We start from the raw sequence: 25453 nt of genomic DNA, 5'->3' as shown, positions 1-25453 counted from the left end.
ACTTTGGTGTGAGCGACTGTGGTTCCTTTTAGATCTTCCAGGAACAGGAATCGATCCCTGGTCCCTGCTCTCTCTCTCTCTCCCCCCCAAATAAGTGGAATGCATGACCTCATTCCTTAATATTCTTTGGCATCTCCCCCAAGCAAAGGGCTCTGTTCTTTGTTCACTAATTTCTGAGCTCCTGCATCGCTCAGCCTTTCTCAGCTGGACTTTCCTCCTTGGTCCACTTCCTTTTTCCTGACAAGGAATTAAGAAAGCATGGGGGAAAACCCCTTCCTGTTTGCACACTCGGCTATACCCCCCAAAGAAGTTCTGAAGATTCTCGGTTGGACCACCAATTTATCCCTCCCGCTTCCATTGTCCCCAACTGGTTGTCGGGCTCCTCCAGACTGGGATGCACTAAAAAAGAAAGAAAAAGGACCCCCTTAGAGGGAGGGAAGGAAAGAGAAGGAAAGGAAGGAGAGAGAGAAGGAAGAGACAGGAGGAAGGAAGAATAGAGAAGGAAGGAAAGGGAGTGACAAGGAAGGAAGGGGAGGAGAGAGAGAAGGAAAAGAAGGAGGAAGGAAGAATAGAGAAGGAAGAAGAGGGAGAGAAGGAAGGAAGGAAAGAAGGAAAGGAAGGAGAGAGAGAAGGAAGAGACAGGAGGAAGGAAGAATAGAGAAGGAAGGAAAGGGAGTGACAAGGAAGGAAGGGGAGGAGAGAGAGAAGGAAAAGAAGGAGGAAGGAAGAATAGAGAAGGAAGAAGAGGGAGAGAAGGAAGGAAGGAAAGAAGGAAAGGAAGGAGAGAGAGAAGGAAGAGACAGGAGGAAGGAAGAATAGAGAAGGAAGGAAAGGGAGTGACAAGGAAGGAAGGGGAGGAGAGAGAGAAGGAAAAGAAGGAGGAAGGAAGAATAGAGAAGGAAGAAGAGGAGAGAAGGAAGGAAGGAAAGAAGGAAAGGAAGGAGAGAGAGAAGGAAGAGACAGGAGGAAGGAAAAGAGAGAGAGAAGGAAGGAAAGGGAGTGACAAGGAAGGAAGGGGGGAGAGAGAGAAGGAAAAGAAGGAGGAAGGAAGAATAGAGAAGGAAGAAGAGGGAGAGAAGGAAGGAAGGAAAGAAGGAAAGGAAGGAGAGAGAGAAGGAAGAGACAGGAGGAAGGAAAAAAGAGAGAGAAGGAAGGAAAGGGAGTGACAAGGAAGGAAGGGGAGGAGAGAGAGAAGGAAAAGAAGGAGGAAGGAAGAATAGAGAAGGAAGAAGAGGGAGAGGAGGGAGAGGAGGAAGAAAGGAAAGAGGAAAAGAGAAGGAAAGGAAGGAGAGAGAGAAGGGAGAGACAGGAGGAAGGAAAAAGAGAGGGAAGGAAGGAAAGGGAGTGACAAGGAAGGAAGGGGAGGAGAGAGAGAAGGAAAAGAAGGAGGAAGGAAGAATAGAGAAGGAAGAAGAGGGAGAGAAAGAAGGAAGGAAAGAGGGAGAGAGAGAAGGGAGTGACAAGGAAGGAAGGGGAGGAGAGAGAGAAGGAAAAGAAGGAGGAAGGAAGAAGAGGGAGAGAGAGAAGGAAGGAAGGGAAGGAAGGGGAGAGGAGGAAGGAAGGGAAGAGGGAGAGAAAACGAAAGGAAGGAGAGAGAGAAGGAAGAGACAGGAAAAAGGAAAAGAGAGAGAAGGAAGAAGAGAGAGAAGGAAGCAAGGAGGAAGAAAGGGGAGGAAAGAAGGAAGAGAGGGAGGGCAGGGAGAGAAGGAAGCAAAGATATAGAGGGAGACGGGAACGTGGGATGGATGGAAGGAAGGGGAGAGGAGGAAAGAAGGAGGGAGGGAGTAGGGAAGGGAGGCAGAAAGCCCATGCTCCACCATCAACTGTGGATGCTGACATCCCATCCCTTCTGGGCTTTGGAGGAGAGAAATTTGGGAGATTTCTAGAAGTCAACAAGTTGTGCATAAGCTGTGAAGAAAAATCAGACAACAACACACACACACACACACACACACACACACACACACACACACCCTGTGGTGTTTCACCCAGTCTGCTCCACCGAGATTTTGTTTCGCACCCCTGATTGAAGAACCTGTCATTGGCCACCTTCCTGCCACACCCTCGTGTCGTAAACTATGGTTTGCAAACTGCCTTGGCACGATGCTTGTAACCCAGGGGGTGGGGGAAACCTACTGAAGAAAGCTTTGGCTTGTTTTTGATCTCCCTCTTATCTGACGCCACCCGTCTTGTGATGAAGTCAAACAAAGATAGTGTGCAGTAACACAACCCACGCCCGCTGGGAGCAACACAAAAGTACACAATATTCCTGACCGCTGCTGAGATATCCATGCAGGGAAGGATTACAGGGAGTCTCGATGTACAACCGTTCATTTAGCGACCGTTCAAAGTCAGCACGACACAGAAAAAAGTGACTTGGTGACCGTTTTTTTTTTCACACTTACGACCGTGGCCGCAACCTCATGGTCACAATTCAGACAGTCAGCAACCGACTCACATTTACAACGGCCTCAGTCTCCGGGGATCTCGGGGTCCCCTTCAGCGACCTTCCGACAAGGAAAGTCAATGGGGGAAGCCAGCTTCCCTTAACAGCTGCAGCGATTCACTTAACGACCGTGGCAAAGAAAGTCGTAACAAGGGGGCGAAACTCACTTGGCAAAGTTCTCGATCCATATCAGGGGGGTAAATTGTGGTTGTACGCCGAGGACTAGCGGTACAGAAGGAGAACCAAGGTCAGGCCTATATTCCCAACCAGGTTTGTTTTGGGCCAGGATCGTTGCCTTTAGCCCGGCCTGCCTCTCAGGGCTGTTGTCCTCTGTGCAAGCAGAAACTCAAAGGTTACCCGCAGATGAGCAAGGTTTTGTAATCGAAATGGGGAAGGGAGTTGGAGGCCTGGACCAGGAAATCTAATCAAAAGGAGAACCAGATCAAAAGGGGGCGAAGAAAAAAAAAACCCCGATTAGATTCTCAAGGGCACCGAGAGAGAAAACAACTTTCCCTGAAAAAGCTTCCTCCTCCAATCCAATATAATCGGTGGTTTAAATTTCTTCCTTTTGCTTGGCCGTTGGAATTCTTGTGCGTTTTCCTAAGGTTTGGCTTTCTTCTTGTGCCACTTGCCTTCCGTCCTTCCACCTTTTTGCCTTTGGAAACTCGAAGGTAGTCCTCGATTGAACGTCGAGAGTCGAGCCCTTAAACGTTGGGTTGCTAAGCGAGACGGCGGGGCGAGTCACGTTTTGCCCTGTTTTACGCCCTCTCTCACCACCGTTGCTCTGCAAATCGCCACGTTGCGAACCGTCCTAAGGACATGCCGGCGTCCGAAGCTTGATCATGTGACTGCAAGGGAAGCCTGCAAGGATCATGTGTCATAAGTCCCTTTTTTCGGTGCCGTTGTAACTCCGGTCACTCAATGAACGGTTGTAAGTCGAGGATGACCCCATATTCCTTCATTTTTTTTTACGCAGGGCATTATTTCCCTACAGGGGGGAAACGTATTTTCTGCTGTTTCTCCCATCTCCTTCCAAGTGAATGGTCTTTGCCTTCGACGGTTTCCTCCAACCTGTTTTGCTTGCCACATACTTAGAAATATTGCGGTGTATGGATGTTATCAATTTCTCCAATATTTGCCTCAAGGCACAGGGTGGTTTGAAAACTTACACGCGTCACGAAGCTTCAGGAAGAAGTTGGAAACCTGTAGCCCAGGGGTGTCCAACCTTGGCAACTTTAAGACTTGTGGATTTCAACTCCCAGAATTCCTCAGCCAGCTTTGCTGGCTGAGGAATTCTGGGAGTTGAAATCCACAAGTCTTAAAGTTGCCACGGTTGGACACCCCTGCTGTAGACTAACATCCTCCTCCTTCTTCCTCACTCCTGTGGACGTTGTTATCTTGGTTAACAGACCAAGAAGCGTTGCTTATTGCTGGCTTCTAAGGCCATCGCTTAAAAATATGCAGAGAGAGAGAGAGAGAGAGAGGGATGGCTGCTTTAAAATGAGAAAGAGAGAGAAGGAGAGGGGGAGAGAGATGAATGGATAGAGACAGAAACACAGGTGGAGTGTGCATGTGTCACAGAGAGGTGAGGAGTGGACGGATAGCGATAGAAGCATGGATACATGAATGGGTGGCTGTGTGTATAACAGAATAACAGAGTTGGAAGGGACCTTGGAGGTCTTCTAGCCCAACCCCTTGCCCAATCAGAAGACCTTATACCATTCCGGACAGATGGCTGTCCAGTCCCTTTTTTTAAAAACCTTCAGTGATGCACCACCCATAATTAAGGGAGATAAGCCTTTCCGCTGATTAATGGTCTCTTGTGTATGTGTTTGTATATAGGAAGGAAGGAAAGGAGGGAGGGAGAGACAGAAGGAGGAGAGAGAGAGAAAGAAGGGAGAGGAGGGGTAAGGAAGGGGGAGACGGAGAAGGGAGGGAGGGAAGGAAGGAGAGGGGGGAAGCAGGGCGAGAGGAGGAGGGAAGGAAGAAGAAAGGGAGAGAAAGAAGGAAGGGAAGAGGAAGAAGGAAGGAAGGAGAAGGGAAGGGAGGCAGGCGAGAAGTAGGGAAGGAAGCCAGGAGAGAAGGAGGGAGGGAAGAAGAGGGAGAAGGAAGGGAGGGAGAGAGGAAAAAGAAAGAAAGAAAGAGGAAGGAAGGAATATATAAATTTCTTTTAAAGGGCCCCCGTGCTTTGGGTCAGGGTGCCTGGAAGAAACGGCCAACGATATTTGATGTTGCACTCCCCCCCCCACACCCCAGCACTCTGTCCGTCCAGGGCTTCTTAAATCCTGAGTAAACCAGTGGTACAACTTGTTCTCTCCTTTTATCTCTTTGCAGGAGCCTAGTAATAAACGTGTCCGATCTCTGGCCCGTGTCACTTCCTTGGCAAACCTGATTTCGCCTGTACGAAATGGTGCAGTGCGTCGCTTCGGGCAGACCATACAGGTAGGTGGGCCCAGGAACGGGGGAGAAGAAGGGGTGTGTGTGTGTGAAGGATCTTCTGGATCCAGACAGGACTTTTGGGTGCCCATCTCCCGTGCCGGGACGTTTCCCTTTTAACGAAAGCTTCCTGAATCCCTCATGGCATCTTTTTTTAAGAGGGGAGGAGGAACCGGAGCCAAGTTGAGGATGTGGGTTTGTTTATTGGCTTCGAAGCCGCCCGACCGACTTTAGCAGCTTGCACTTAAAATAGAAGAACAATGCCATTTTTTTTAAAAAAAAAAATCCTCAATGTGTTGGAACAAAATGCACCACAAACAACTGCCCAGAGCATCGCAGGCTGCCTTTCCCCCCCTCCGCAAAACCTGGTAGAGCGGCCAAGTTTTGGGGGGGAAAAATGTTCCGGAATATCATCAGTCTGTTTTGGAAGATTAGGTTTTAGGAGCATCGGAGAAGCCAACGGGGATTTCCGCCTTCCTATAAACCCCACTGGTTTCGAATTCTTTGGGCCACCGTTCCGTGCAGACCCGGAGGGGGAGAAAAAAAAACCACAGTATTTGCAAGGAGTAGATGAGAGTCACGGAACGACAGTTCCCCCTCCGGCTGCATCCTTTTGTAGGTTTAACCCAATGGTGGGTTTTCCAATTCTGTTCCCACTGGTTCTTGTGGGCTTTGTGCGCGCGCAGAGGGTTTGCCTACTGATCTCCTCCTGCAATCCTGCACTCTCCCTGTGTCTTCCACACCCGAAGGGCGGCAATTCGTTTTGCTGTGCGAAACAGCTGAGCTTCAAAACCAGGAAATAAAGATCAGAATAGAGGTAGGGCCGGTGGGGAGGCCCAGCGGCTGATCGTCAGAGCTACCAGGTCAGTCCAACTGGGCCGAACCGGTAGAATAACCACCACTGGCCTAAACGCATCAAAAGGCCAGGCCAACCTCACATTGGGCCAGGCCCAGAGGGAGAAATGTGGTCGCATTTGGTCGCCACCTGCCTGGAGACTGGAAAACCACCTGTGACATATTGTCGCAGGGGATTGTAACTTTGGTTGTCCACCACGGGGATGTATCTTCAGCAGAACCTTTAACAGATAACAGGTAATCAGAGTTGGAAGGGAGCTTGTAGGTCATCTAGTCCAACCCCCTGCCCAGGCAGGAGGCTCTGCACCATTTCTGACAGATGGGAGTCCAATCTCATCTTGAAAGCCTCCAGGGATGAAGCTCCCACAACTTCCAAAGGCAACTTCTGTTCCATGGGTTGATGATTCTCACTGTCAGAAAGTTTCTTCTGATTTTGTGTAAGGTGTCCAACCTGCTTTCTGTAGAATAGTGGTCTCTAAACTTGGCCACTTTCAGGCTTGTGGACTTCAACTCCCAGAGTTCCTGGCTGGGGAATTCTGGGAGTTGAAGTCCACGAGTCTTAAATGTGGCCCATTTTGGAGAGGCCTGCCCCAGAGGCAATAACTACCAAGCTTTGCTAGGATGTTATTGCTGATATAGGTGGCCTTCAACTTACAACACTCATTTAGCGACCATTCAAACTTAACAACGGTGCTGAAAAAAGCGACTTAGGACCAATTTTCACCCAACGGTGGCAGCACCCTGATACTCACGTGATCAAAGTTCACGCAACCCGGCTCACATTTATGACGGCTGCAGTGTCCCTGGTGGTCACATGATCCCCTTTTGCGACCTTCCGACAGGCAAAATCCACTGGGAAATCCTGGTTTAGGTTCAGTTTTCTGTTTTGTTATTTCTTCTAGCCACAATTGAATTATATTCCAATATTTTTTGATTTCTGGGCAGGTCCACCACATATGAAAATATGTACCTTTTTTCCTTTTTACACTTCCCACAGCTTGGGCTTAGATGGAACATTTTTGCTAGTCTTGCAGGAGGAAGATGCCATAAAATGTACCATCAGAGGTTGTTGTTATAAAAAAAATAATAGACTGTGCAGAGATGGACAGACTAACAATGAAATTAAGAGACAAAGAAGAGTCGATATATTATAATGTCTGGGATGCCTGGTATGAATGGTTTAAGAATAAAAAGAAATCAAAATGACAATTAGGTAAAGAATAAGAAACTATATGAATACTTATATCTATATTCATAGCTATATTTATTTATATATTTCGTTGAAATTGTATAATGAAAGAAATGTGTACGTAGAAAGATGCTAAGGAAATGTAAAAGATGTCTTGATGTCGATATAATAATGTATAAAGTTTTATTTTATGCTTTTAAATTTTGAAAACTAAATAAAATTTAATAATAATTAAAAAAATCCACGGGGAAGTCAGATTCCCTTAGCAAGCGGGGTTCACTCATTTAACAACTGCAGAAGATTCACTTAACAAATGTGTTAAGAAAAGGCCTAAAACTGGGCAAAATTCACTTAACACATTTCTCACTTAACAGCATAGATGTTGGGCTCAATTGGGAGCTTAAGTTGAGGGCTACCTTTATGTACCTTTTAGGGGAGGGGGTGTCCATCCCAACTAAAATGACCCGTAGTGAGTCCCACACAGACACTGTTCCTGAACCGGGATCCAATTGATTACACCTAGGATGGATTATGTTTGGTTCGAGAAACTGTGCCGGTGTTTTCAAAGCAATCTGAAAATGGGGCAGGGTTGATGTTTCCCCTCTGTCCTGTCCCATCTATCTTTACCTGCCCAGGTGGGGATTGTTCGGACAGGAAACGAACCGCCTCTGCAGGTAGCACCGAATGCAAAAGGTTGACAATAAATGGAATTTCTCACGCCCATCAATGCTAACGGACCGTTTTGTTTTTTTTCCCCCTCCTACCCTCATCTCTTCCCTCCAGTCGTTCTCCCTTCGCGGCGACACCAAATCCCCAGCGAGTGGTCCGAAGCCCTGTGGCCGGTTAACGGCCCCCACCCCTCCCAAAAGAAGGAACAGCGTCCTCTGGTCCGAGACGTTGGATGTCACAATGAAGGAGACGTTGAGCACCAAGGAAATCAAACGCCAAGAGGTGAGGCTGGGCTCTTGAGCCACAGGTCCTCCTGGGTTCACGGACGACACTTTGAGGATGCTGTCCTAAAAACGGAACAAGAAGCATTTTTTATTGGAGGGCAAGAAGGTGGCTTAAGGAGTGAAGCTCCGGTCAGTAAGTGGTAGTATTTCTGCATACCCTTCCACCACCGCCCCCCAAGGCACGGCATCATGTGTCTTGATTTGAGATGTTCTCATCTGCAGAGGATGGTAATTTCGTGCTGCTAAGTAATTCAGAGAGCCAGTTTGGTCTAGTGTGGAGGAATCAGGTTAGAAACCAGGCGAGGGTGAGTTCTAGTTCTGCCTTAGGCATGGAAGCCAATTGGGTGACTTTGGACCAATCAGCAGGAGGTGGGGAGTTCTAGTTCTGCCTTGGGTATGAAAGCCAACTGGGCGATTTGGGCTAATCATCAGGTGACAGTGAGTTCTAGTTCTGCCTTGGGCATGAAAAGCAACTGGGTGACTTTGAGCCAATGACCAGGAGATAGTGAGTTCTAGTTCTGCCTTGGGCGTGAAAGCCAACTGGGTGATTTGGGCTAATCATCAGGTGACAGTGAGTTCTAGTTCTGCCTTGGGTATGAAAGCCAACTGGGTGACTGAGCCAATGACCAGGAGATAGTGAGTTCTAGTTCTGCCTTGGGTATGAAAGCCAACTGGGTGATTTGGGCTAATCATCAGGTGACACTGAGTTCTAGTTCTGCCTTAGGTATGAAAGCCAACTGGGTGACTGAGCCAATGACCAGGAGATAGTGAGTTCTAGTTCTGCCTTGGGTATGAAAGCCAACTGGGTGACTGAGCCAATGACCAGGAGATAGTGAGTTCTAGTTCTGCCTTGGGTATGAAAGCCAACTGGGTGATTTGGGCTAATCATCAGGTGACACTGAGTTCTAGTTCTGCCTTGGGTATGAAAGTCAACTGGGTGACTGAGCCAATGACCAGGAGATAGTGAGTTCTAGTTCTGCCTTGGGTATGAAAGCCAACTGGGTGATTTGGGCTAATCATCAGGTGACACTGAGTTCTAGTTCTGCCTTAGGTATGAAAGCCAACTGGGTGATTTGGGCTAATCATCAGGTGACACTGAGTTCTAGTTCTGCCTTAGGCATGGAAGTCAATTGGGTGACTTTGGGCGAATCACCAGGTGACGGTGAGTTCTAGTCCCGTCTTACTCATAAAAGCCTACTTCTAATATCTGAAGAGTGGGGAGTTCGACCTTTTCTCCAATAGGCAGAATAAGAGTCCGTGAATGGAATCCAGGAGAGAAATACAAAAATAAGAAGACATTGATTGACAGAACAAAGTTGTGGGCGCTCCACCACTGGAGGTTTTCAAGAAGAGACTGGACAGCCACTGGTCCGAAATGGTTCGGGGGTCTCCTGCCTGAGCAGCAAGGGGGTTGGACTAGAAGACCTCCGAGGTCCCTTCCAACTCCATGATTCTGTTTCTAACCCAGAAGTAACCCCATTTGGGGCTCTCGGTTCTTGACAGAAAGCAGCTTCACAGTCTTGACAAATAACTGAAAAGAAACGTAGCAGTGTGTGAATTCTTCCAAAGGTGACGGCGCTTGTTATAATAATTCGGCCTTCCGTTTCCCTTCCGCTTGCAGGCCATCTACGAACTCTCCCGGGGAGAGCAGGACTTGATTGAGGACTTGAAGCTTGCCAGAAAGGTAGGTTTCTTTCTCCCTGCTCTGTTGACTTGGACTGATAACCTTGCAGGTGACTCATTTCCTTCGGAGATTCCCAAGCAGCCAATTAAAATGGGGTTTTTTTTCCTCCTCCTCCTCCTCCAAATAGCAGCAAGAGAGGCTGTTGACTCTACAGCTAGTCCTCGACTTGTGACCACAAGGAAGAGCAGAATTCCCACTGCTAAGTAGAGCGATGAATTGATTCATAGCCGATTTTATCTTTTTTTTTCTTGCTGCAGTCAATTAAGCGAATCTGATTTTACGATTATTATTTTTTGCTGCTTTTTTTTGTTGTGAAACCAATCCTGGTAGTTGTTAAGTAAATCACGCTGTCATTAAACGAATCTGGCTCTTTCCCCTCCCCACCCCCAGTTAACTCTGTTTGTCACTAGTCCTGTATGGTGATCACATAAGCCCGGGGTTCCGGCAACCGTCGTAAGTCCGCCCCATCTTGAAGCTGGCACGGTTGAGAGACACCCCTCTTTATTATTTCCATCGGAAGTTTCCCACAGCTGGAGATCCCAGTGTTCTCCTTTATTAGAATTAGAATAAAGAATTAGCATTCTTTATTGGCCAAGGGTGGTTGGACACCCAAGGAATTTGTCTTTGGTGCGAATGCTCTCAGTGGACATAAAAGAAAAGAGACATTTCTCAAGAGTCAAGAATCATCAGTTGCAACACTTAATAATAGCCATAGGGTACAATAAGCAATCAAATTATACTAGGAAACAGTCCATAGAAATCGTAAGGATTCAAGCCACAAAGTTACAGTCCTACAGTCACAAGTGGGAGGGGATGGGTGATAAGGAGGGATGAGTAGATTAATAGTCATCGTAGTGCAGACTTTGTAAATAGTTGGACAGTGTTGAGGGAATTATTTGTTTAGCAGAGTGATGGCATTCGGGGAAAAACCTGTCCTTGTGTCTAGTTGTTCTGGTGTGCAGGGCTCTATAGCGTCGTTTTGAGGGAAGGAGTTGAAACAGTTTATGTCCAGGATGTGAGGGGTCTGTAGATATTTTCACAGCCCTCTTTTTGACTCGTGCAGGATACAGGTCCTCCATGGAAGGCAGGTTGGTAGCCATTGTTTTTTCTGCAGTCCTAATTACTCTCTGGAGTCTGTGTCTGTCCTGTTGGGTTGCAGAACCAAACCAGACAGTGATAGAGGTGCAGATGACAGACTCCATCATTCCTCTGTAGAACTGGATCAGCAGCTCCTTGGGCACTTTGAGCTTCCTGAATTGGCTAAAAAAAAAAAAACATTCTTTCTTGTGCTTTTTTTTAAAAATCCAACTTTCAGCTAAGAAGGTAATCCTCCCTCCCTCCTTCTCTCTCTCCAGGCTTACCATGACCCCATGCTGAAGCTGTCCATCATGTCCGAAGAGGAATTGAGCCACATCTTTGGAGACCTGGATTCCTACATCCCCTTGCATGAAGGTAAATAACTTCCCCGCAAATTCAGGGTTTCTTCCAAAGTCCCGAATAGCTCGAGGCCAGACCCACCCAGGATGACTCAGAAAGAGGAACGCGGACCCAGGAACATGTATCACTGCGCAAACAGTTTCATGCTCAGTTGAAAATGTTCTTATCAAAAAATGCAAAAACAACCTTAGAATAGTCATGGATAAAATTAACTACAGTGGGTTGTGCACCTGACAACCGACCATCAATGGTGGCTCCTCCAGCTGCTTTTTTTTTTCTTATTTATTATCATTGATCGTTGTTATCTTTTTTAAACCCCCCTTCCTTTCATTGGTATGATCGTGTTTCTTTGCCGGAGATAAATTCCTTGTGTTTGGCCAAATAAAATTATTCACATTCAATTTTATCTTCCAAGATATGGATGGTTGAAGGAGATAGAGTAGAATAAGAATAAGAATAGAATAAGGATAAGGATAGAATAGAGTAGAGTAGAGTAGAATAGAATAGAATAGAATAGAATAGAATAGAATAGAATAGAATAGAATAGAATAGAAGAATAGGAATAAGAATAAGAATAGAAAATAGAGTAGAATAGAGAAAAGAATAGAGTAGAGTAGAATAGAATAGAGAATAGAATAGAATCGAGGATAGAATAGAATATAGAACATAGAATAGAATAGAATAGAATAGAATAGAATAGAATTCTTTATTGGCCAAGTGTGATTGGACCCACAAGGAATTTGTCTTGGTGCAAATGTTTTCTTTTTTTCTTTTTTTTAGATTTACTTGTGTATTTTAATGTTTCAAATTTCAATCAAGGTTTAAAATTAAAAGAATAAAATGCAAAAAGTGCCATTTCTCTTGAGAGGGCTTGACTGAATCTCTTTCCACGGGTTTGCCTTTTTGCCAATTCTCCTTTTTTTTGCCTTTCCCTTACAGACTTCTTGGAAAAACTGGGGCAGGTGACCCGGCCGGATGGGTCGGTGGAGCAAATCGGGCCCATTCTTGTGGAATGGGTGAGTGAATCCTTTCCTCTCCCCGGCTTTATGCCCGCCAGTCATTATTTTATTCACGGTTTTATTCGGTTTCCAGATCTCGCTGGCCTTTCTGCTCGGTTTAGTTATTTATTTATGGAGAAGATTTACCTGCCACCCACTCAGTCTCAGTGACTGTGGGCAGCTTGCAAACAATAAATATATAATTTTAAAAAAAGAATTTTAAAAACAATAATCCACCCCCTCCACTCCGGCTGACTTACAGATTGTGACTCGGTCCCCCGTCCCGCTGATCCGTTAAGATCCCAGAACCGATAGCCTGAATCTTGCCGAACTAAAGCCACTGCTTGCATCCTTAAACACAACACTCTGAGAATGAGGAAAGGGCCATCTTTAAATCTCTTCCTCCCAAACGATCTGAACCAGGTGCAGTCCGACCTTTCGGCTCGCCTGGACAGCATTGCGTGAAGAGGCATTGTCCTGGGCCGCATATAGAATACATGTAATGCAGCTAATGTGCTGTAACGGTATATCTAGGTATAAAGAGTGTTAAAAGTTGACAGTCTTGTGGGGGCTGCATTACTACTAGCCGTCTGATCTAAAGTTTGCCGTCCCTCGGTCCCCTGGAACGCAGCCCTTCCCTCCTGGGAATCCAGACTGCAGTCCACACCACCTAACGCGTCTTCCAGCTGGGTCTCCCTTTCACGGCCCTTTTTCCTATGGGGACCCGATCCCTGTTGGTAAAAAAAAGAATGCAGAATAGTTAGAGCCCTGAGCTCACCTTCTTCATTAAGAGCCCCTTCCTCTTCTTCCTCTCCCTCCTTCCTCTTCTTCCTCTTCCTCTGGTCTTGCTTCTCTTCCTTTCTCTTCTCCTTTCTCCTCCCTCTTCCCATCCTCCTCCTCCTCATGCCCCTCCTCTTCTCCTTCTTCCACTTTTTCTGCTTCTTCCTCTCTTCCTCCTCCTTTCTCTTTCTCTTCTTTCTCCTCCTCCCTCTCTTCCTCCCCTCTCCCTTCCTTTCCTCCTCTTCTTTCTCTTCCTCCTCCTCTGTCCTGCTTCTCCCCCTCCTCCTTTCTCTTCCCTCCCTCCCTTTCCCTTCCTCCTTCCCATCCTCCTCCTGCCCTTTCTCCTTCTTCCTCCTTCTCCTGCTCCTTTCTCTTTCTCTTTCTCTTTCTCTTTCTCTTCTTTCTCCTTCTTCCTCCTCCCATCCTCCTCCTCCTCCACCTAAATTTGGGCAGGTGCTTGGCTTCACGTGCAAGGCCCCAGATAGAGAAAGAGCCAGGGTCCCTCCCTCGGCAGCCCAGCCCGCTCCTTCTAACCAGCGTGGCCTTCTTCTCTCCCTCCCCCAGCTACCCGGGCTGAACGCCTACAAGGCCTATTGCAGCAACCAGCTGGCAGCCAAAGCCCTCCTGGACCAGAAGAAGCAGGATGCCCGTGTGCAGGACTTCCTGCAGCGTTGCCTGGAGTCTCCTTTCAGCCGCAAGCTGGACCTCTGGAGCTTCCTGGACATTCCTCGCAGTCGCCTGGTCAAGTACCCCCTCCTCCTGAAGGAGATCCTCCGGCACACGGCCAACGATCACCCCGACGTCCAGAGTCTGGAAGAAGCGGTAAGGGGCTCGGCTCTGCTCCCTCTGGGTGTCAGGTAGAAGGGGGGGGAAAGTGGGGTCCTGGGTGCCCTTCTCAGACTGGTGGGTTCCTTGCAGGCGTTTCATGAGTGCTAGAAGGAAGGAAGGAAGGAAGGAAGGAAGGAGAGAGAAAGGGGGAGGAGAGGAAGGAAGGAGAAAGGAGGAAGGAAGGAGAGAAAGAGGGAGGAGGGAGGAAGGACAGAAAGAGGGAGGGAGGAAGTAAGGAGAAGGAGGGAGGAGGAAGGAAGGAAGGAGGGAGGGAGGAGAGAGAAGGAGGAAAGAAGGAGAAAGAGGGAGGAGGAAGAAAGGAGAGAGAAAGAGGGAGGGAGGAGAAGGAAGGAGGAAGGAAGGAAGGGGAGAGAAAGAGGGAGGGAGGGGAAAGAGGGAGGAGGAAGGAAGAGAGAAAGAGGGAAGGAGGAGGAAGGAAGGAAGGAGAGAAAAAGAGGGAGGAGAGGAAGGAAGGAGAGAAAGGGAGGGGGAAGGAAGGAGAAAGGGAGGAGGAAGGAAGGACAGAAAGAGGGAGGAGAGGAAGTAAGGAGAAAGAGGGAGGGAGGAGAAAGGAAGGGGAGGGAGGGAGGGAGGAGGAAGGAAGGAAGGAGAGAGAAAGAGGAAGGGAGGAGAGGAAGGAAGGAAGGAAGGATAGATGGACTGTCAGCTCCTTGGTGCTTTCTGAGCTTGGTTCAGACATTTCATGACCCCAACTAGGGAACATCATCAGTGCTAGAAGGGAATGGGGTTTGTGGAGGAGGAGGAGGAGGAGATGGAGCAAGAGGAAGAAAAAGAGGAGGAATGGAGGGGAGGAAGGAGAGGAGGACGACTGGGGTTGGTTGTCCTCTTGCAGACGTTTCATTACCAAACTAGGGAAGGTCATCCTGGCGTTCAGTGCTCAGCCTAGGGGCGCTTCCTTTCCTGCATCTCCCCCATACTTACCGACAGGCGCTTTTGCTCCTAGATCTGCCTCATCCAAGGGGTCCTCTCGGACATCAACTTGAAGAAAGGAGAGTCGGAATGCCAATACTACATCGATAAGCTGGAATACCTGGATGAGAAGCAGCGGGATCCACGGATTGAAGCCAGCAAAGTTTTGCTTTGTCACGGGGAGCTGAAGAACAAAAACGGCCATGTAAGTAGAAATGGGGGGAACTGCGAAACCTCTGGGAATTAAGAGGGCTCGAGAGGGTGTGGCCTAGAAACTAGGAGACAGGGAGTTCTAGTCCCGCCTTCCATCATGAAAGCCAGCGGAGTGACTTTGCACCAATCACCAGGTGATAGTGAGTTCTAGTTCCACCTTAGGCATGAAAGCTGACTAGGTGAACTGGCACCAATCACCAGGAGGTTGTGAGTTCTAGTCCCACCTTAGGCATGAAAGCTGACTAGGTGAACTGGCACCAATCACCAGGAGGTTGTGAGTTCTAGTCCCACCTTAGGCGTGATAGCCAGCTGGGTGACTTTGGGCCAATCACCAGGAGACAGGGAGTTCTAGGCAAGAAAGCCAACTGGGTGACTTTGGACCAATCAATCAATAACTGCCTTGAATTACATATTAATAATAAAAGCAAGATTTTAAAAAAATAGAATAAATTCTTGCGGACAAGCCCAGAAAAAAGGCCTCTATTCCTCAATTTCTCATCAAAGATCTATAACCCAAGACAAACAAAGATTCGATGCCTCCCACCAGGTGCCCTTTATTTCTTCTCTTACCTAAAAACTAAAAGAGAGCACTCTCTCCCCTTGTCAGCCTTGGCGCCACTTGACCCTGAGTTGTTCTTAAGAAAGTCCATTTAAAGACACCAGCCGGCCCTCGGAGACGGAGAGCGGAGCTGGTAGCTGTCCAGTTTCCAGATGGCTGGGATACAATTCACAATTTGGATTTTTGCAAGGGGGGGGGACAAGGAGATGCATTCCTGGGGGGGATAATACACTTTATTAAGTGACCACCTGGGCATCAGGTGGGAGGAAAATTGATGACTGTTGCATCAATATTTACTTAGGACTGCTTTGCAGAAATAAAAGATGGGGAATTCAGAGGGTCATTTTTTAAACATCTTTTGTCTCGGCTATAAACAATGCATGTTCTCGTTGGTCACCTTCATGTCTTCTATGATAGTTTTTTTTTTTTTTAATCCTTCCCTTTGGGCTTTATCATTAACAAAATTATTTAGACAAATTATTGAGCAAGAACTGGGAGCCAAAGGCTAGTGGGAAAACATGGGTCAATTTTGGCACATCTTCTTTTGGCAGGATGGGTGGGCTTCCACTCCCAGAATCCCCCAGCCAGCAGGCTTTGAGATGGGTGGACTCCAATTCCCAGAATGCCCCAGCCAGCAGGATTTAAGATGGGTGGACTCCAACTCCTAGAATTCCCCAGCCAGCAAACCTTAAGACAAGTGGACTTCAACTCCCAGAAGTTCTTAGCCAGCATACTTTGGACTTCAACTCCCAGAATTCCCTATCCATTCCTGGCGTTTGGTAGCATGGCTATGTGTCTGCTGGCTGTGGGATTCTGGGAATTGAAGTCCACGAGTCTTAAAGCTGCCAAGGTTGGACACCCCGAATCTAAAACCAATGTTTTGTGGTTAAAATGTGACGCTTTTTTGGGGTGGAGTGTGTGTGGCAGCATAATGCCCCCAAACTTTTCAGTTTGCATAGAAATATATATATATATGGTGAACTTCAGTTCCCTGTCTTTGGATTGGGGCTGAATCCCACTTAAAACTTCCTCTCCTCCTCTTTCCAGAAGCTTTACATCTTCCTTTTCCAAGAAATCTTGGTCCTCACCCGGCCCGTGACGCGGAACGAGCGCCATTCTTACCAAGTGTATCGGCAGCCGATACCGGTACAAGACCTGGTGCTGGAGGACTTGCAAGATGGAGACGTCAAAATGGGCGGGTCGTTCCGAGGTGCATTCGGCAATTCGGATAAAGGTAGGAAGGAAGGTTCCAATGTTTGAGGGGGAGGGGGGGGGGGCTATTCAGCCTATTCTCCAAAACACCTGAGAGAGGCGGCAGGACAAGAAGTAGCAGGTGGAAAGCTCGTCGTCGTAATAATATTGGTTCTAGAACTTCTTCAGATGTGCCCTCAGATAGAACGGAGGAGACTTCTTGGATGAGGAGCGAAATGTTTTCCAACTGGTCTCTCTGGGGTTTTTTTCCCCCCCCCTTTTCAAACTGTTCTGCTTCTCATCCAAGAAGCTCCTTCAGTTCTAACACCAGTTGTAGAACTTCCGTTCCAGCACCGGTCAGAACTGGAGAAAGAACATAACGAAGAAAGCCCAGTAGGCCTTTTTGGTGGGGGAGGACGGGGGGAGGGATTGGAAGCCCCTTAGGCAGGGGTCCCCAACCGCCGGTCCGCGGACCGGCACCGGGCGCGGAACAAGCCTTACCGGGCCGCTGGTTGCTGGGCGCCGCCATCTTTTTGGTAAAAGTGCTTCCGGTGAGCTTTTCTGGGTAGAAAGCTCACCGGAAGCGCTTTCGTCAAAAGATGGCGCCAGCGCTCGGTGAGCTTTTTCGGGTAGAAAGCCATTTCTACCCGAAAAGCTCACCGGAAGCGCTGCGCTGCCATCTTTTCGTCAAAAAGATGGCGGCGCCAGTTGACGCCTGTACCGGGCGCGGCGCCCAGCTGATGCCGGAACCGGGCCGCGGTGTCGAAAAGGTTGGGGATCCCTGCCCTTAGGGACATCCCTGACCTGGATCGGATGGAACCACCTCCGTTAAGACGTCCTCCCTTCTCCTTGCTTCCTTTCCCAGCCAAAAACATCTTCCGGGTCCGTTTCCGGGACTCCTCCTCGGGCCAGTCCCACACCCTGCAGGCCAACGACATTTTCCACAAGCAGCAGTGGTTCAACTGCATCCAGGCGGCCGTCGCGCCCTTCCAGCCGAGCCCCGTGCCCTTCGAGATGAAGGACCTGCCCGAGCTGAGCGAGGAAGGCGAGGAGAACCACCAACCCTTCGGCTCCAGCGCCAAGATCCAAAGGAGGCAGGCTTCCGCCTCGGGCAGCTTCCGCCTGGAGCTGGGCGAGAACGGCGCCGAAGACGACGCGGCGGGAGAGGCGAAGAGCGTCAAAAGCTACCGGATGCATTCGGCGCTCAGGAGGAGTAGGGACAAAAACCAGACCAGCGTCAAGCGGAAAGAGACTCTGGTTTAAAAAGCGGGAGCGAGCGGCTTCCTCGCTCTTTTATTTATAAATAAAAGTGTACATTTTCTTTCCTGTAATGTGAGAATGGTGAAGGGACTCTCCTTCTCTCTCTGTTGGTCTTTTTCTGTTACATGTGAGTCTTGGTTCCTTCCCTTCCTTTTTTTTCTTTCTTTTCTTCCTTCCTTCCCTTTCCTTTTTTTCCTTTTTCTTTTCCTTTTAAAGGCAGCTACTTGTTTTTCCGCAAACGTTGTTGAACCCGGCGTCTGATCCCTGGGGGTTTGGGGGGGGGTAAGGTAGGGTAAGGGGTCGAAATTAAGGGCTTCGGATTTCTGGATTGCAACAGCCGACTCTGGAGGTCTCGATCCTTCTGTACATACTGTTAATATCGGGAAGGAAAAGCACTCTCCAAAGGATTGCAAAACGTTGGTAAAATGGCTTTCTGGATACAAATAGGCTCTTTATATGTTTAAAAACAACAACAACAGTTCATTGGGAGGGAAAATTGGAATTTTGGAAGGGCTTTGTGGCTCTTGACGATTCTGATTCTCTGAACACAGGTCGTCTGTCAGCTTTTCTTCTTAAAGCAGCGTTTCTCAAATCGTGGCGACTTTGGCTGGGGAATTCTTGGAGTTGAAGTCCACCCGTCTTCAAATCGCCACGATTGAGAGAAACACCCTGCACTCAAGGGCTGGACCGTTTCCACCCAGAAAGACCCCAGGTTCAACACGTTCCCTTTTGAACGACTGGAATTCTACACTTGGTGGTGTGCTTTTCGCTTCTGCGAATTGCTACGCCACGTATTTAATCTTGTTTTTTTTTTTTTTAATATTATTTGAATACTTTTGTAGACCCTTCCTTTTGTACTTTTGAGTCCTGTGTCGTTTCTTTCTCGAAACGGGACCCTCCCCCCAACCCCCCTTTTTTTCCCCCCCTTCTCTCTCCACTCCCTTTTCTTGATGCATGAGTGCTGGTATGTATACTATTTGTGATTCCAAACCGAAAAGCCAATTCAGACCCTTTGAAATCCGGTTGAAACCAAGCCATAGATTAAACTGGGAGGCATTGCAGTCGCAGGGAAGGAGGGAAAAAAACAGGCCGGTTGATCCCACCTTCCCAACGGATCCAGGATTCAGGGAATCTTTTGAAAGAAACTTCGCCTCTCGGTGTCAAAAAGTGGAGCTCCGGTGGTCGGGAATTGGCTATCTTAAATAAGGAGGAAAAGTGAAGTTTGTTGGGATGTAGCAATGGGGGAGAAAATAACCCCAGCGGGCTGAATGTGAACTGCTGGAAGGAAGGGAAGGAAGAAGGATAAAATGAAGGGATAAAAAAAAGGACAGTTTGCGAGAGAAAGGACAAAGTCTTTTGAAAGGCATCAAAAGATGCAGCCATGGTGGGAAGCACAGAAGAAGCATGTTGTAAGTCGGTTAAGAGGGTTAAGTGAGGGGTTTGTTACTGTGTTGGGAACGGGGAAGATAAAATATGGATGTTGGGTTTACCGGCAATTCTCTTTTTGAGGTTTGATCTCCAGGTGGGAAGAAGGCCCTTGCTCAAGAGGCAAGGAGTTTTCCCAAAAAATAATAATAATAATTAAAGCCACCATAATAAGCTATTTAAACCACCTGAAAAATGACCTCCCCAAATTGGCCCAGTAAGAAGTAAAAAATAATGATAATTGCAGAGTTTTCTGCCTTTTTTTTTTTTTTTTTACTGTTATTCTGGTGCAGAAACGCATCTGGCCAGCATTGAGGATAGGGGGGATGACGCCCCTGCAAGCGAATGTAAATAGAGAATTACCAAAGCACTGTAAATGTTTCCTTGTACAGTCACATGAAATGGAGATTAAAGCTCATATTGCATTGATTCCTTATTGTGTGGCTTGTTTTTGATTCGGAGGAATGAGTGGGAAGGGATGGGTGCCTGTGGCTCAGATGTTCCAAAGCTCTTCAAAGCGACGCATGTTTTAATTTGAGGGTCACAGCAACTGAGCCAAGGCACGGTGCCAAGCCTTTTGAGGGGGAGGATTCGTTCAGTTGTAGCTACAACTTAAAAAGTTGTGGGTGTTTTTTTTTTTGCTTCTCGGGTTGAGTTGCGACTTGTCGTTCAACGCGAGAAGCAAAAACGCAACTTAAGTTCCCTTCTTGGTAAATGTGGGACGGTGTAGCTCTCACTTCTTTTTTCTTTTTTAAAAAAAGTTTTAATTTTTATAACAAAAACAACAAATAAAACAACATTACAACATTAAACATTGTTTAGTGACCCTTTTCAAAGTTCAAAGCATGTGAAAACGTGACTTCCGGCCGCTTTTCACTGTTACGAACTTTGCATGATCATGGGATCGAAATTCAGGTGCCTGGCCACTGGCTCCGTATTTATGACGGTTCTAATGTCCCTGGAGGGGGGTGTCATGTGATCCCCTTTTGTGACCTTCGGACGAGCCAAGTCAGCGGGGAAGGCGGATTCAACTGCAGTGTTTCACTTAACAAACATAGCCCAAAAAGTTGTAAAATGTCCCAAAACTCACTGAATGAATGTTTCACTTAGCAACAAAAATTTGTTGGTCGTAAATCGGAGGACTCCCTGTATATGCTGACATTAAAAAATTCATTGACTTTTCCTTGTCCGAAGCAAGCCAGGAAGGTGACAAATGCCCCCAAATTTTGATCCCTTGGCTGTCAGTATGCTACAATGGTCGTAAGAATGAGGACTGGTTTCAAGTCCCTTTTCTCAGTGCCGTTGTAACTTCAAAAGGCTGCTTAACGAATCGTATAAGTCGAGAATTACCTGTATTGATTCTGGTTGTTTGAAGGCCATCCACGAAGACAGATTTGCTTAAAAGCCCTAAATCTAGAGGGATTTTGGTCCCAGACACGGAGTTCAAATGGGTTGGGCCGTTTGCAATTGAGAAAAAATAAAATAAAAAGGCCCATTGTTAGGATACGGTTTATTTCTCCTGCTAGGGAGAGCATGTTCTTTAAACCTTGCTGTGATTCATTAACTCGGATTTAGGGTTAAGCCTGTTGCGTCATCCAAATACACAGACAATTGTCAGCCTCCTGGAAAACTTTTTTTTATTATATGTCCATCTTGATAAGAAATATAGGCAAATATCCGCTAAGCCCAATTGCTCAATAGGCCTTGTGCAATCCCCTTTCTGGATACGGAGTTGAGATTACTAGATTTTATCCGATCCATTTTTATTTTTATTTTTCCTTTGAACTTTCAATGATGAGGTCTGTTTACGTTCTCTTTTACCTGTGTTTCTCCGAAAATAAGACCTGGTCATTGATAGATAGATAGATAGATAGATAGATAGATAGATATAGATAAAGAGGTGTGTGTGTGTGTAGAGAGGGAATAGAATAGAATAGAAGAATAGAATAGAATAGAATAGAATAGAATGTAGAGTAAAGTAGAGTAAAGTAGAGTGGAATAGAATAGAGTAGAATAGAATAGAATAGAATAGAATAGAAGAATAGAATAGAATAGAATAGAATAGAATAGAATAGAATAGAATAGGCTGGGAGGTGATTGCCCCTCCCGTAAGGTATAAAGGTCAGGCCAAGATGACGAAACCTTTGCGGGAAGCAAAGTCATTTTTTCCGGTTCAGATTCATTCTTGAAGCTCTTTGTACTTGGTTGGTTGGGGTTTTTTTTTTTTTTCCTAGTTCAGTGGACACTTCTGTTATTGGCAGCACTTCACAGGAAAGAAAGGTGGGTGCTGATCTCGAGGGACTGTTTGAGATTCCTTACTGGTTGAGAATGAAAATAATTCCCAGCGTTTGCAATAAAGCAAGACTTGTTTTTAAAATAAGTGTGTGTGTAATTACGGTCTCAGGAGCCTTGGTCAGAGCAGTCAGTAGCAAATGCTCACTGAACTAGTTGTTACACCGGTTGAATTGCAGCCCTGATGCAGTTGTATTATTGCACTCATGGCATATACTTATTTACATTTGATTTCTGATTTCCGATTGACCTCACATAAGCCAGACAGGGACAGCCAAAGGAACAGATGTGGCCCAGGGGTTATGAAGCACCCAGGTCTGCTGTAGTATTAATGTTAACGTCTACGGAGATGAGCCAGGTCATAGTTGTCCCAAAGGAGCTTTTTCAAGAGGCAACTGGAGTCTTGTTAATTTTCGTTTTGCTTTTTGATCACAAACTGAGCAACGTGGCCTATGTAGTACGATGGAGTGAGCCGTGGCCAGATTTGTACATTGGGTAAACAAAACAGCCACTTCACAAGCGCATGGCGCAACCTAGGAGAAAACAAACCCATCAGGATTAGATACAGCCGTCTATCTGCATTTATAAGACAAAGACCCACTCTTTGGAAGATTTCAATGTAGAGATTTCAACGTAGAGAAAAGTAAAGTCCTACACTTAGGCAAGAAAAACCAAAAGTACACATATAGACTGGGTGAAACCAGGCTCAATAGCAGTAACTGTGAGAGGAATCTTGGAGCTTAGTGGACAACCAGCTAAATAGGAGCCAGCAGTGTGCAGCAGCAGCCAAAAAAGCTAATGCAATCCTAAATTGTATTAACAAAGGGTACAATCGAGATCAAGGGAGGGACTAATACCACTCTATAAAGTATAAAGCACAACAAAGAATGTTCTTTCTGCACCAACTCAGAAAGCTCAAACTGCCCAAGGAGCTGCTTATCCAGTTCTACAGAGGAACGATTGAGTCTGTCATCTGCACCTCTATCACTGTCTGGTTTGATTCTGCAACCCAACAAGACAGACACAGACTCCGGAGGGTAATTCGGACTGCAGAAAAAACAATGGCTACCAACCTGCCTTCCATGGAGGACCTGTATACTGCACGAGTCAAAGAGGGCTGTGAAAATATTTACAGACCCCTCACATCCCAGACATAAACTGTTTCAACTCCTTCCCTCAAAACGATGCTATAGAGCACTGCACACCAGAACAACTAGACACAAGGACAGTTTTTCCCCGAACGCCATCACTCTACTAAACAAATAATTCCCTCAACACTGTTCAAGTCTGCACTACTATTACTGTTAATCTTCTCATCACTCCTTATTGCCCATCCTCTCCCACTTGTGATTGTAGGACTGTAACTTTGTTGCTTGTCTCCTTACGATTTATATGGACCATTTCCTAGTATGATTTGATTGCTTATTGTACCCTATGACTATCATTGTGTTGTATGTTATGATTCTTGATTCTTAATGAATGTATCTTTTCTTTTATGTCCACTGAGAGCATTTGCACCAAAGACAAATTCCTTGTGTGTCCAATCACACTTGACCAATAAAGAATTCTATTCTATTCTATTCTACTCTACTCTACTCTACTCTACTCTACTCTACTCTACTCTACTCTACTCTACTCTACTCTACTCTATTCTATTCTATTCTATTCTATTCTATAAAGCCTTATTAAGACTACACCTAGAGTACTGCATCCAGTTTTAGTCACCACACTATAAAAAAGATGTTGAGACTTGAGAAAAAGTGCAGAGAAGAGCAACCAGGATGATGAGGGGACTGGAGACTTAAAACATATGAGGAATGATTGCAGAAACTGGGCCTGGCTAGTCTAGGGAAGAGAAGGACCAGGGGAGACAGGATAGCAGTGATTGCTCTCTATGCTATTCTATGCAATTCTATTCTATTTTCTATTCTATTTTCTATTCTATTTTCTATTCTATTTTCTATTCTATTCTATTCTATTTTTAAAAAGGAAGGATCTAAAACCGAAAGAGAATAGGGATGTCAGAATGGAAGACTAAAACAGAAATACCATAGAAATATATAGCTGTATAAATGTATTTAAAGTATGTATTTCATGCCATAAGATGTGTGACAACAAGGATTGTCAGGATGATTACACCGCATCCAATGTTTTTAATAATTTACTTAATAAGTTTTGTATTAAGAAAGAAAGAAGAAAGAAAGAAGAAAGAAAGAAAGAAAGAAAGAAGAAAGAAAGAAGAAAGAAAGAAAGAAAGAAAGAAAGAAAGAAAGAAGAAAGAAAGAAGAAAGAAATAGAGAGCTCTGTTTTCAAGGGGCCTTTCAACAAAAGCTCGCAGGATCCTCGCAAAGTTATTTTGTTCAAGCCGATCTGGATTCAGAAACGCTGTTCAAAGCAAAACGTCTGGGTTTTTTTTTTCCGTGTCTGGCTGTGCGTGATGTGCCTTCAGAAAACATCTGGCGCAGGCCCGTCATGTTGTATGAAAAAGAAATGAAATTGAAACAATCCAAAGCGTAATTGTCTCCAGCTGCTGGGCTGCACGTCAGACAGGACATAAAATGAGAAGGGACCCCACTTGACGGTGCTTGGTTGGTGCCAGAAAAGAAGAGAGATTTTTGCTTTTCATGAAACCATGACTAAACTTGGTTTTACCGGTGGTTGGGGGGGAGAGAAACAAACCTTAGCCTCGATATTCAACCTTCAGTAGAAAATTGTATCTCCAAATTGTTATGGAACGGGGCAGCTTTCTCAGTGAGATAAATTTGTTTTGATATTCCAGACTCTTTTTAAAACTTCCAGCCATCTTGTCCGTAGCTCTGGAATTTTTACGATAGTCCTTCCATCCAAGAGCTAATTGGTAAAGTTGAATATTTGTAGCTGCTCTCTGAGCTTGGTTGTTTTCTTGCAGACATTTCAATCCAAGTGGCCTCAACGTCTCTCTAAAAAGGATGCAAATGACCAGCTGTCTGCAAGGAGTATCAATCCTTCCGTTCCCACGGTCCAAGTCAGAACCGAAGAAGCTTCTTGGATGAGAAGCGAAACGCCACAGAGAGGAAGGGGTCAAGCTATTTTTGAAAGCCCCCAAAGGCCAGACAAGAAATAATGGATGGAAACTGATCAAGGAGAGATTCAACCTGGAAATAAGGAGAAACTTTCTGACAGGGAGAACAAGCAACCCATGGAACAGAAGTTGCCTTCGGAAGTTGTGGGAGCTTCATCACTTGAGACCTTCAAGAAGAGATTGGACTGCCATTTGTCAGAAATGGTGTAGGGTCTCCTGCTTGGGCAGGGGGTTGGACTAGATGACCTATAAGGTCCCTTCCAACTCTGATTATCTGTTATCTGTCTTCAAAGAAAAACTAAGGAAGTCCAGTTGCCTCCTGAAAAAAGCACATTTGGGACAGTGGTGGGATTCAAAAAATGTTACTACTGGTTCTGTGGGCGTGGCTTGGTGGGCAGAGCGTAGCTTGGTGGGCGTGGCAGGGGAAGGTTACTCCAAAATCCCCCTTCCCTCCCCACCCCATTAACCTGCTTTCCAGCTCCATTCTCCTGTGCAGGGCAACCAAAGAAGACCCAGCCAATCAGATGGGACTCGGGAGGCAGAGAATAGATGGAGGCGGGGCCAGTCAGAGGCGGTCTTTGCCGGTTCTCTGAACTACTCAGAATTTCCGTTGCCGGTTCTCCAGAACTGGTCAGAACCGGCTGAATACCACCTCTGCTTTGGGTCAACGATCAGGCTTAGATTCAGCAGTCCATCTGAATTTCAAAGACAAAGGACGCTCTTTGGAAGACAGCAAAGACCACATTTTATTTATTTATTTATTTATTTATTTATTTATTTATTTGATTTGATTTGATTTGATTTGTCAATCGCTTACAAGATAACAGGTATGTCTAAATATAGTTATGAATACATGAAATGGGTACATATAAGAAAAATATAAGAAAAATAAAAGAAACAAGAGGACAGGGACGGT

The 25453-nt window shown here is 46.1% G+C and overlaps 1 protein-coding gene across 2 annotated transcripts in view; it reads left to right on the top strand.

The window, feature by feature from the left end:
* Positions 1 to 19613, top strand: part of NET1 (neuroepithelial cell transforming 1) — an 89002-nt gene extending 69389 nt beyond the window's left edge. For both annotated transcript variants that reach the window (XM_087968937.1, XM_026688733.2), the window contains 9 exons: positions 4781 to 4888; positions 7710 to 7877; positions 9501 to 9563; positions 10919 to 11015; positions 11940 to 12016; positions 13343 to 13600; positions 14571 to 14741; positions 16356 to 16542; positions 17365 to 19613. In XM_087968937.1, the coding sequence (XP_087825063.1) occupies positions 4781 to 4888; positions 7710 to 7877; positions 9501 to 9563; positions 10919 to 11015; positions 11940 to 12016; positions 13343 to 13600; positions 14571 to 14741; positions 16356 to 16542; positions 17365 to 17762 (1527 nt within the window). In that variant the 3' untranslated portion in view covers positions 17763 to 19613. The remainder of the gene's footprint in view (positions 1 to 4780; positions 4889 to 7709; positions 7878 to 9500; positions 9564 to 10918; positions 11016 to 11939; positions 12017 to 13342; positions 13601 to 14570; positions 14742 to 16355; positions 16543 to 17364) is intronic.
* Positions 19614 to 25453: the final 5840 nt, after the last annotated feature.

Source organism: Notechis scutatus, chromosome 6 (assembly GCF_049901735.1).
Source record: "Notechis scutatus isolate UNSWTSFEM ecotype Mainland chromosome 6, rNotScu1.2, whole genome shotgun sequence".
Lineage (NCBI taxonomy): Eukaryota > Metazoa > Chordata > Lepidosauria > Squamata > Elapidae > Notechis > Notechis scutatus.
The sequence above is the reverse complement of the archived record's forward strand: the minus strand, read 5'-3'. Positions and strand labels throughout refer to the sequence as shown.